General features: G+C 45.1%; 1 protein-coding gene across 1 annotated transcript; it reads left to right on the forward strand.

Annotated features, from left to right (window-relative positions):
- Nucleotides 1–4,516: 4,516 nt before the first annotated feature.
- LOC146203171 (uncharacterized) lies at nucleotides 4,517–11,790 on the forward strand. Its single transcript, XM_084588545.1, has 5 exons — nucleotides 4,517–4,780; nucleotides 6,419–6,559; nucleotides 8,174–8,262; nucleotides 11,142–11,361; nucleotides 11,608–11,790. Exons 2-5 carry the CDS (start codon nucleotides 6,514–6,516, stop codon nucleotides 11,688–11,690), a joined length of 438 nt encoding a protein of 145 aa, XP_084444671.1. The 5' UTR covers nucleotides 4,517–4,780; nucleotides 6,419–6,513; the 3' UTR covers nucleotides 11,691–11,790.
- Nucleotides 11,791–12,256: the final 466 nt, after the last annotated feature.

The raw sequence follows: 12,256 nt of genomic DNA on the forward strand, positions 1-12,256 counted from the left end.
TAACAGAGGCCAACAGCGCCAGCCAGACCGCTTTCGCCGAGCTTGATCTTCAGTGCGTCCTTTGCTTTCTGGGTTTTTGCATAAAAGCGAAGGGGCCTCTAATCGCGAGGAGACGGAATTGATAGCTTCCGAAAAGGTGCCAAGAAAGTCTCCTACATCTATTCTCCGCGCAAGTGGAGACGGGAGGCGGATAAATGAGACGAGTCGACGGCGAGGTCGACCCAGCGATGGCGGCAGCTGCGGCGACCGTAAAACGCGGGGGCGAGAATGGTAGCGAAGGCGGCAAACTCGCTGCAGAAAACGCCCTTAAATCTCAACCGTTCGTCGCTGTTTCTTTGCTCTTCCTCTCTGTGTTCGCTTATTCGTTGTTGTTCCTTTTTCTTTTTCAACATCCGTTCTGGCCCCGTAAACACGGGGCATGGATTAAAGTGCGCGCGTTCACACAACTCTCGCAGCTTGTGCGAGCGAACGCGCTGCTCTGGAAGGGCGATGCTGAAATGCTCAGGCGCCCTTGCCATTGAATTCTGTCGCGTTGCGCGCGGTGTGTTCAGAGTTTGCTGGTTTTCTCTCTTCTCTTCAGCAGGTCCTTGCCCACTCGGTGAAACCGTATTTTTCTTCCCTCATTTCCTCAGCTCGTAGCTGCGTTCGCTTATTTTATTCTCTTTCTGCTCATTTTCACCGGCCGTACGTTTCCCTTATCGCTCGAACACCTCGCGTTGTTTGCTTTTTTCTTAGGTGACGCTGTGCACTCAAAATCCGTTATGACGCCCTAAATTTACCGGCAATTTAAAAGAAGAAAATGAATGCTTCAGCTAACGACCGAGCGCGTTCAAGCCCGCTGTCGCTAGAAGTTATGCTTTGTGTTAAGCGCAGCCGAGGCGCACGTAGTATACTTTAGCTTGGCAAGAACACTTGTCGCTTGCCCACGAACCCCCCCCCCCCCCCCCCCCCCCCCCACGCTCAAAAGCCAAAACGCATCGAACGCCTTACTTATGCGATGTCGGGATGACAAGTGCTAGCAAGGGCATGGCTTTGCCCCATTCTGTTCAGACTTATTGTGCAAACATTTCCAGCTCATTCTGCCGTATTACTAAGGTAATGAAAAAAGCTTGAATACTTCAGCTACATTTTTGGGATTATACCCGAAAAAAAATAGCAAAATGACGGCTTTATTGCGGAATAATTTGATAATATACAAGCGTCAATTTTTTTATGTGTATAGCGCTTGAGATTCGCTCAACGCCTCTAAAGTACGAGGTTGAGCTTCGCCGACATTTTCGTAACCGTCTGGCTGTTTTTAAAACGCAATTAAGCTCTCCAACACCATCAATTGGTCTGGACGCATAGAAACGACGTCAACACAAGCGAACAGCCCCTGAGTTCGCTGCAAATGCTAGCAACCCTTCAGCGGCGCAACTCTAAAAAGTCTCCTCTCTCAGCTCGTCCGCCTCACAGCAGTCCCAGTTTCCGCGACAGTGACGACATTTGTCTCTTCTCCTGCTTATCGCTACCCTCAGCCGTAATAAGCATTTCCATGGAGGGTTTTATGGCCCCTTCGTAGGCATTACTCGACTTTAGCGCCGCATAAACAACAATATGCAAAACTGGCCGTCCAAAGTTTGATCACTTTTGAAAGGGCCGCCGCTTGGTAGGGTACGTCAACACTTGCGAAACTCACTGCCGCCTTTCGCGGACTTTACCCCTTATTTACGAGAGGCGAGTGCGGAGACGTGCTGCCAAAGCGACGCCACCTTTGGTCGGCTTCCCGCTCAGCAGGCCAGAAGGTTAGGAGGCAAGGCGGCCGAATATTGACCGACGGCCGCTGCTCTCTGCTTTTGGCATTTATTTCGAGGAGCCGCACACTAGCTATACAACATGTTTTACGCGTGGGGAAAACGAACGAAAATTTGAAGACTAGTGACGCGTGTCGTTGGCTATTTTTAAACAACTGTCATCTCGGGCAGGTTAAGTCCATTCCAGAAGAGAAGCGTCAGCCAGACAACAATAATCAGCCTAGTTCTGCTGGCTGTGGCAACCGTCATATTTTCACGGGTTCTTTCACTACCCGAATGACAGTGCAGAGGGACAGGGTCAAAGGATGGGGTTGGGGCGCTGAGGCGCAGAAAGCAGAGAACAGGCACTTGACCAGGCAAAGTAGCGGTGGCCCAGAAGCACGCGCACTCTGCCCGATCTTCGTCTTCTTCCCTCTTCACAAATGACACGGTTAGCACGGGTTACACTACTCCTGCCCCTGAAAGGTGCATCGTCCCGATGCGCGCTCCGGCGTAACTGAAACGTTAAAGCGAGCAGAGTGCAGAGTCAGAATACGTGGTTCTAACGTTAACAGTAAGTTTTGAGGCAAACCACATGCACCACTTCAGAATGAGGCAGCCGACGAGATGTGCTTGGAACAATCAGAATCACCTCGTAATTCACGTCGCTTATACGGTGAACAACCTCGTATGGGCCAAAGTATCGTTTTAGGAGCTTGTCGCTGAGACCGCGACGGCGAACGGGAGTCGACACCCACACTTTATCACCAGGTGCGAAATGAACCTCACGATGCAGAGGTTGTACCTGCGAGCATCGACACGCTGGCGGTCTTGGATGCGTAGTCGTGCTAACTGTCGGGCTTCTTCCGCGTGCTGGGTTACCAGCTGGACATCGTCGTAAGAGTAGGCCTCCAGCTCATGTGGAAGCATGGCGTCAAGCATGGTAATCCCCTCTCAGCCATGCGCCAGGCGGAACGGCGAAAACCGGTTGTTTCCTGAGTTGCGGTTTTATAAGCGAAAGTTACGTAGGGAAGAATGTTGCCCCATGTACGGTGCTCGACGCCTACATACATAGATATCATGTCGGCCATAGTCTTATTAAGGCGCTCAGTGAGCCCGTTTGTTTCGGGGTGGTTACCCTTATGAAAATCGAATTTTCCTTTTTACTTCCTTTGTTTTTCCTTTTTGCTTCCTGAACAGCCTTCCTATAGACTTTTCCTTTCTTTTGACTAAAGGAAGTTTCCTTTGAGCTCACTTTGTTGAGACTTTCCTTTCTTTTGACAGAAGGAAGCTCATTTTTAAACTGGCTCTCTTTGGCAATATCAATAATGACCTTCCTTTGTTTTTCCTCAAGTAAAGAGAAAGTTCTCTTTACTCTTTATTCATCATACCTTCTTTTTTTTGTTCTTAAGCGAAAACATACGAAGCTCATTTTTCTTTTCAGCTATACTTCTAATTTTTTTTCTTTCATTAGTATCCCTTGCACTTTTTTAACTTCTGAATTTTTTTGAATAAACCAATTATACATTTATCAAAATATACAAAATCGCATTCGTTTCTTTGTTGTGCAAGTAAACATCGATTTAATTTTTTTTTTCATTTTATATTAAATCCATGTTTTTTTTTTTTTTTTTTTTTTTTTTCACGCGCTAGATCTTACTTTTAGCGCAAGTTTCTTCTTGGTCACTACACAAGGACCAATAATATTCACCACCTTCCTTCCTTTGTCCTTAAGTGTAAAGATAACTTTCTTTTCATTCATTTCTTGTGCTTATTTTTGTGTGTGTGGCATTGCTTGGTCTATTTCTTGCCCCTCTGAATTTTTTAAGATAAAATATAATACATTCAAGAATTTTCATACATGTTAAAGAATGCCAGGTGGTTCTAATTCATCGCTTTCGCAGCCCGCTGGTTCGATGGCGATGCATGCGCGAGACGGCATGTACATACATCCGTGACCGCTGCTTCAGCACTCTGACACGGTACGCAACAAAGCTCGGCGCAGGGCTGGCAGGGTTCGTCAGTATTTGCGTCGGCATTGCATCCTGGCTATGGTGGCTAGCCTGGCAACTCTTGGCTCGCAGCGACGCCAAGGGCGACGCTGTTAGCAAGCGCGGCCTGCTTCCATCGTGATTTAGTGCACTTCGGTACGGCGCGACGTTGACGGCGCGCAAGTACGCTTTTACCGTGGTGGCATTTCCAGTGCGTTCGACGGGTAGGCGGTTACCGCAGCACCATCGATAACGGCTTCAAAAGCCTGCAGTTAAATGCACTTCACGATGTGCCTAGTACCGGATGTCACATTGTGCACGAAATTCAAGCTCGTTTACCTCCTATCACAGTTTAAAGACCAGCAATTAATACGTCAGCGACGTCGGTACGTCGCTACCACCACGCACAGAAGCCGCCGCAGCCGAGGTTACGAATACTGCCAGTAAAACCAACGTTCTCACGGCGAGTAAAACCAATGAAGATTGACATGCAGCACAAGAATTCCGCAGCAAAAAAAAAAAGCGCTGCAGCTGCTTGTGGCAATAATTTGCTTAAATTATTTTGTGTTTTGTTACGCATCACATATTACTACTAAAAAAAACAAACATTTAAGGTTGTTTAAAAATTATAAGTTTTATTTTGAAAGTTTGTAAAGTTTGCAAAAATGCATTTAAAAGTTTGCAATGGCGCTTGAGACTCTAGCGCTATCGTTTTCGTGAAAACAGCCGGCGGCATGCTTCACTATGTGTTTCATGACCGTAGGAAGTTGATTGTTCGCGTTCGTTGTGTTCGTCGTGTTTTCTTAGCGTGAGTAGTGCAAATGGCCGATCATGTCTTGGTTAAATGGGCGACCGCTCAGAAGTGGGACGTATACCCTGTAAGAAACCTACAATCAAAAGAACTGCAGGCGAAACTGATGGATAATCCAAAATACTGGAAGATTATTCCAAACCAAGGAGTACTACATGCCCAGTGGAAGGAGGGGTCGTACTCTCCTACGTTCATTCTCGGAGTGGGTAAGTAGTCAAACGTCTCTTGTCTCTTTTCGTATTCGTGTCTTAATAATGTTTACCTGTGAAACACCTTCCTTTGCTACTCGCGGTGAGTCGTGTCGCGAAGTCGTTTACATGCCCGCATTACGACCGCATTGTGTTAACCGGCAGGTGACAGTAGTGCACATGGTGAAAGAGGTAGACAGTTGATTCCGGGAATTGCGTGAAATTAAAACAAAAATGCATAATGAACTGAATTTGCGGAAATAAGTAGAATAAACGCGGCTGCTGTCGTTACGTGGACCTGATTCTCCCTGTTTACACAGCAAATGGCAATTCTCGGTGTTTCGTGATAACAGGAGTAGGCTTCCCAATTTGGGCTATATAAAAAAAAAAAAAAGAAAAAAAAAAACACCCTGCCCGCATCGTCGTCTCGGAACGGTGCGGCATGGAGAATGGCAGCTCCTTGATTATTGAAGCTGATTTAGAACAAGTTTTAAAGATGCCCAGGGTGCTCGTTCCGAGACAATTGGTAGTGTAGCAGCGAAACGGACGCTTTCACAGCTGCAGGCGACTGAAGTTTAAGCAGATAAAAGCGCCTAACGTGTTGTCGCATTCATTTACTTTCATATTCATTTGTTTGTTTCTTTTTATTGAAGCGTCAAACATGCTTCCTTTCTTCGCTACCAGCCATTCCTCAGATTTCGCGCAGAGAGAGAAAACTTTATTAAAAAAAAGGGGAAAAAAAAGTGTGTGTGGTGGGGAGGCAGTGTGTGGAGTCTCCATTCTAAGACTCCAGTGGCCTGGGCTGCCGCTTTTGCCTGAGTTACCAGCCTACGCTGGGTTGCTAGGTCAGAGCATAGCAAAGCAAGCAGTGATATCAGTTACCAACAGCATAATGCTGCAATGATTTTTAGCTGCCGATGTAAAAGTTGCTCCCAGTGCGTGGGGTATGGCCAACAGGTGGAAGGGCACCGCTCTCTCCACTTCATTTTCAATGCTGCCGTTGCACTTTGCCACTACTTCTGGATGAGGCTATCTGCCACGGGATCGCATGCTCCCTTTCATAAAGCTCACGACTGTGCATGGGTACAATCCCAGCATTCATGGACGCATTTCAGTGGAGGTGAAATGCAAGTTGACTGTGTACTGTATGATGTCATTTGCACATTAAAAAACCCCAGGTGAGCCCACCACTACGGCATCCCTCATCGCTATAGCTTAAGTCGCTTTGGGACATAAAACACCATGAACCTACCATAAAGCAGAGTGGCTATGTTTTACGGTATGCGTGGGAGCTCAAACTGTTTTTCTGGAAATGCATCCTTTGTTTTGTCCACTACTGCTCAAGTGGGCATTCTGCCCACTTGAGCAGTAGTGATGCTGGATGGTGTCAGCTCGCAGTTAAACATTACCATGTCCTTTTATGTGCCAAGGTTTGCTCAAGGGCTAATGTTCCTCCTTAAGAAGTGTTGCTTTGAACCCTAAACAGTGTCCATGCTACGTTTCTCTTGTCAGTGGTCATCATTTGGTCACTATTTTGCTAATCTCATGTGTGGAACCAGATATCTGCACAATGCGTTATACTGAATAATTTTTGTATGATGCATTTGAGTGCAAATACAATTTAGTGAATAGACCTTGCCACATGTCGTTTTGCAGGAAAGCTGCAGCTGTGACAAAATGTCTAAGCCAACAGATGCAAAAAAGAGAGTCCTGGAGCTTGAGGATGAAGTGGGGTCTGCAAAAAAAAAAGAATGAAGAAATATAAGGCCGCAAGAGATGAAGCACGTCAGATGCTTGGTATGTGATCGCTTTTTTCTGAAGCCATTGGAATGCTGATCTCCATTGTCATGAAACTGAAATTATTTGCTGTGTCACCAGATGCTACGTAAAGCATAACAAATTCAAGTGCTAACTCTTAAATGAATAAGACATCTTGGTCTGTAGCATGTCCTAGTAAAAGCACCAGTAAGATTATGTTGCTGCAATAAGGTTCCCCCTACACTGAGGATTAGGATTGGTGTTCCTCCTGCAGTTGTCTTTGCGACACATTATAGGTGGTGTACAGTAGTGCTCAGCTACACCGTGGCGCTGCTGCATGACGCCACCAACCACCATGCTTGCAGTGCACGTAGCAGATGAACTGCTGCCACTCCTGCTCTGCAAGCATGCTTTGTTTGTGTTACAGTGACTTGCGTGTCACATGTCATTGCTTGGGATCGGCATGCATCTGAGATTGAGCCTGTTGTCGTATGTGATAGCTGCATGAAAATGCATGGTAAACAAATGCCACTCAAGGTGAGCACCTGTGCTGATTTGTGCTGCTCAAGCCGAGGCCGAAAAACGGGCGCGGGTTTGGGTTCCTTTCTGTTCTGGAGTGGTCGGTGACAACAACGCTCCAGTGAACCTGGAGAGCTGCATTAGGTTCAAACACATTCACGGGGTATAAGTTGTAGCCAGATGGCTGCGGCAGGTCTGTGGTGCTCTTGCATTACTGTGGATGGCGTATCTGAATGGAACCCTTGATTCCCTCAGATTTTAACCTCAGAGTCTCCTGCAAATGATGAGGTGCATCTAGAATGAGCGCAGGGGGGACAGCAAAAAATCTAAATTTGTATGAAATTATCATATGTGGCCTCGTCCTGTCTTGGACCTTGGAATCCTTATGGCATGCGCTTCATTTTCCTGTGCCATTTTGGTCACTTAGGTGGTGTTTTTTTTTTTTCACAACCGGAAATTTATGCTTGTCCAAGCTCGACACCTGGCTCAGTAATCTGCCTAACTTAACTCGGTCACTACACCATGTTAGCAAATGTCGACACGAAAGACACACGAGATAGGTGAAGCATGGGCCATCGAGTATCAGCTACACACTCGAGTGTCAGCCTTTGTCCAAATGTATGGCGTATTGCTGCCGCCATACATGTATATTGCATGCTGACCTCTTCAAGGCCCTTGCTACCGACAAACTGTTTCAGGGATGTGATCTGGCTAACTTCTGTTAAAGCGCTCACAGCTATCTCGGCATCATCATTCGCACCCATGGATTCATTCTAAGCAATAGCAGCACCCGTCAGTTGCACTGTAGTTACAACGTCCTCCACAGTTAATTCAATCCAGGTATTTCCACAGCGAACAAAGAGATCAGAAGTGGGATGTCAGCATTGGCTTCATCAATTGCTATCAGCATCCCCTAGATTATGTACCGCTGATAGGGCGCCTTGAGTGTGTGAGTGATGCCAGTGTCTAGCAGCTAAATTTTGAATGGCTCATTTGGTGACAGAAAAGGGTTGGTCATGCAGTCAAGGGCAAAGAAAAGGCTTTTCTCCTGTGGTGAATGTTACATGGGCTGCTGCTGCTAGTGATGAAATAGTATGTTTTGTTCCAGCTTTCCTTTTTTGTTTTTTTTTTCAGATGTTGCTGAGCTGGTCAATCAGCTGACGGAATCCGTTAATAATGCTGCGTGTACAACACAAGCAGTTGTGCTGCCAACCGAGGCTCAGGTTAGTTGCTTTAGTCTAGTGTCTGCATGGTTGTGCTCATTACTGCCTTTCTCGATGAAACTTTTTTAAGGGTCACACAAGAACTTGGTTCTAGCTTTATGATAGCACTGCCACAAGTCATGCACTTCCATTGAGAAGTGTGCAGGGATAGGGAAACGAGGAGCTCATTATCCATGGGAATGAAGTCAGCAGTCACTGAATTCAGAGATAGGCAAGAAGCAATGCTCTTTATGATTGGTTGGCTCTTAGGGTTTAATGTCCAAAGCGACTCAGGCTATGAGAGATACTGTAGTGCAAGGCTCTGGAAATTTCGACCACCTGGGGTGCTTTAACGTGCACCGACAACACAGAGCACACGGGCACCTTGCGTTTCGGCTCCACTGAAAAGCGGCTGCCCTGGCTGGGATGCTGTTTATGAGGCTGGGCTCACAGGCTGCATAATTAGTAGCATAATGATATTTTTAAATGAATGTCAATTTGATAGAAACGACGAAAGACAGACAGTGCTATTTTCTTAAATTCGTCAAAACAACCATGAAAAAAAATCCCAACTGCTTCCTTTCATTTTAGTGACTGTTACTTCATTCGTGTGTATATTGATTTGGAAGAGTTTTTGTGAAAGCTGTAGTGATCGGAAGTGCAAGGTTACTTTTGTTTACGCTTCCTGTTGAGCATACTTCGCTTGGGCTATAGCAAAGCCCTTTTCATCAGAAAAGAGATTTCCATTAGCTTGTTTAATATTCAGCAATTTCTTAGGTTATCGATCTCGGAAGGCCATCTTTTTGCACTACAACTCGAATGACGCAGCTGGTGCTCCTCTAATCAGTCATTTTAGCGACTTGGGCCAGTCATCATGGTATTCAAGCTAATGTGCATATAATCCACTTGCACCTGACAGCCACCTGCAATGTCACTCCGGCAAGTCGAAGGCAATTAACCACCATGGTATTGCCAGGAGGGTCTCCTTTGAGAAGGAGTTGTGGCTTCTTAAGCTGATCCAACAATAGTTCAATTTCACTTTAACCCCTTGAGCACTATTATTTCGAGATTTCTAGCTAAAATTGCTTATAATTACGATATCGTTAAAGGCCCTATTACATGAAAATTTGTTGTCTGTGTTGTGAGTGAAACATCAAGAGCATGGCGCTGGCAAGTGGCATGGCCGAACACACATTCTTAGATGATTTGTGTGGCTTAACGAGACCACATGATATCCAAAAGTTAGGAGGAGCTGCTAACTCCGGTCGTTCATTTGAGGTGGGAAGGTGAAATACGAATCAACATTCCAGTGCTCTTCAATGCTGAGTCAGGCTTGCTACACCTAGGCTACGCAGACATGTTGATACAGCTTGGTTAAAGCAGGGCTTTATATGTTGGGTGGTAGCCTACACTGGTCGCATCATACCCTTAAAGGCGGAGCTTAAGTGTCCCTTTAGTTTTTATTTTTACTGCTGGTTTCTATTGGTAGTGTAATAAAAAAGGAGGTATCCGAGACAAAAATATTTGAACCAGAAACTAAGTCAAATGAGCGCAGTGAAGTTTATTGCTCATTACTTGAAAAATCAACTGCCCGCCAATAAGCAGCAATCTAGTCGAGTAACATATAGCGAGGTAACTGGAAATGTTTTACAAGGGATGACCAAGAATGGAAGCCCAAGGGGTTTCATCGGAATGTTGTCAATTTTCATCCACTGACACAGAACTCGCAATAGTATCGTCTGAGCTGTCATCATCTTCGTCGGAAGAACTACTCGTCATCACTGTCGTCTTCACTTCCCATAACACTGCAAAAATTGGTGTCTGAGCCATCTTCGGATGGCTAGGATGGCAACGAAGAAAAGCTTCTCTCCCGCGATGACGGGCCAACAGTGCATGCGTTGCCTCTATCAGGCACCATTTTTCTCATTAAGGCTGCTTAAAAGGCTTTCAAGCGGTAGAACAAAAAGCACTTAACGGGTCAGTGGTGCCATCTGTCAAATGGCGCATGACCTAAGCCACAGAGGAGCGCTGTACTCGCCTAAAACTCTCAGGGTGAGGATCTATCCTGCAAGGACAAGCACTCGTCCAAAATGGCTTGAGGGCATCTTTGCAAGGATGAGCTGCTTGTCCAAAGCGCTTGAGGGGTTAAATTATGAAAGCTACCTGTGCAAGCTGGAAACTAAATGTTACCTCAAAGTAGCACATACAGAGCAGGGAGTGCATGCTTTTGCTAAACCTTCATTGGCAGTTTTTTTAATTGGTTGAGCTTCTGATGTACGAAAAGGATGTTAGTATTTTTAAACAGGAGGTGACAATGTGGGCACTGTGCTCTGTCTAAACTGGCTTTTAATGGCCTTTGCAATGTTAATGATGAGTAAATCCCTTTATTTTCTGACTTAAAATCTGTTTTTTTTTTTATTGTTGAAATGCAAGCATAAATTAGGTCGTTAAAAAATCTCTTATTTCTTGTTTTTTCTTCTGCTATAGCAATGCACTATTAGCGCTCAATCCTTTGCGGGGCATTATGTGCCCTCTTTTTGGCTAGTTACTTTAAATACATATTACACAATTGTCAGGTTACACTAATAAAAATGTTAAAAGATGTTTGGCCTGATTCAAAATTAGATCAAAACACCGCTCGGGAAGGTGTCAAAAACATCCAATAGTTTTCGTATGCCTTCATTGTTGTACATGTTAAAGTACGGCTTCTTGAATGTGTATTTTTACTTGCAAACAAATGACCTTAATTATGCATTTTGGGGTTTCTTTGAATATTCTTAAGCTGGTCTAAGTTTTTCGTTGTTTGTAAAGCCCCTTCATTTTCTTATTGCATATCAAGGGATATTGTTGCATGTTACAATACTGGTCATAGTACTAATATTTGCTTTTTGTTCTTGCAGGTGCACATTGGCAGCAATATTATGGTAAATCAGCAGTTGATTGACCGCATGAAACTCAGTGCGGGCAATCAAGCAACAAAGTTTGCGTGTAACTTGGTGCGGGTTGTGTTCTCACCCGAAGAACTGGAAGAAAGCTCACTCTATGGCCGTGTCTGCAATGCCCGCAAGGAACAAGCTCCAAAAAAGGCACTGGGCTGCCCAAAATTGGATGCTGTTATCTGTAAGTCCTCGAGCTCATAGCCTGTGCATGTGATGCAAGAGCATTCTGAAATATTGTCCAAACAGCTGACTTTTCAGTGATGGTCAGGGCCATAATGCTTGCCTTAATGCATAATGCTGTGGTGCCTGCATGGCGCTCACACTGTCCGCGCTCTGTATATTTAATTTACAAAAGCTAAGGAAGGCTGGATGGACTCTAGCTTGTTCATTGCAGTCATGCTTCTAATGTTTTTTTTTCTTTTTGCAGCCTACACCTGCTTGCTCAATGGAGTACTAGCCAAGGTGGTCACCGGCAGTTGCGCAAGTTTGCACTGGGATTGTGGACAGTGATCCAATTTTTTGTCGCAGGGTCTTCGAAAGCAGGCCTAATTGCAAGGCCTAAACAGAGGAAGTACATCTATTCAAATAAATATAAGCTCATACAAACAAATGTTTCAGTCTGAACCTACTTCCTTCGAACATCCACCAAATATCCCATAGTCATCATTCCTTCGAACTTCCTTTGAACCAATAATTGGCCACTGCCTGTGAACTCAACTCAAACTGACAACGGTCTGTTCCCTGGGAGCTCAAAGGAAATTCACAGGAAATTCACAGGATGGTCAGAGAAAGTTAATTCACTGTGAATTCAAAATCAGTAGCCAATTCTCAGTTCAGAGGAAGTTGCTTCCTTCTGACTTTTTTGAGTTCACATTGAACTCAAAGGATGTTCCCATTTTTATAAGGGTATAAGTGCTCGAGGTGGCGAAGTGGCTTCCCAAAACGAGAGGAGTCTGGTGTGGCAGGATATACCTTATCGTTTATCAGAGCATCATTCCTTCCTCGCCTCTCGCTGTTGAATCGCATATCCCTTCATTTGCTCTCTTGCCCTCGTCATCTTTAAAGTTTTATCATGC

The sequence above is a fragment of the Amblyomma maculatum genome, chromosome 1 (assembly GCF_055883805.1).
Source record: "Amblyomma maculatum isolate TAMU_Amacu chromosome 1, ASM5588380v1, whole genome shotgun sequence".
Lineage (NCBI taxonomy): Eukaryota > Metazoa > Arthropoda > Arachnida > Ixodida > Ixodidae > Amblyomma > Amblyomma maculatum.

Coding starts and splice junctions, on each gene's coding strand:
- LOC146203171 (XM_084588545.1), top strand. CDS start 6,514: ATGAAGAAATATAAGGCCGCAAGAGATGAAGCACGTCAGATGCTTG. Junction 6,560..8,173: donor TGAAGCACGTCAGATGCTTG/GTATGTGATCGC, acceptor TTTTTTTTTCAG/ATGTTGCTGAGCTGGTCAAT. Junction 8,263..11,141: donor TGCTGCCAACCGAGGCTCAG/GTTAGTTGCTTT, acceptor TTGTTCTTGCAG/GTGCACATTGGCAGCAATAT.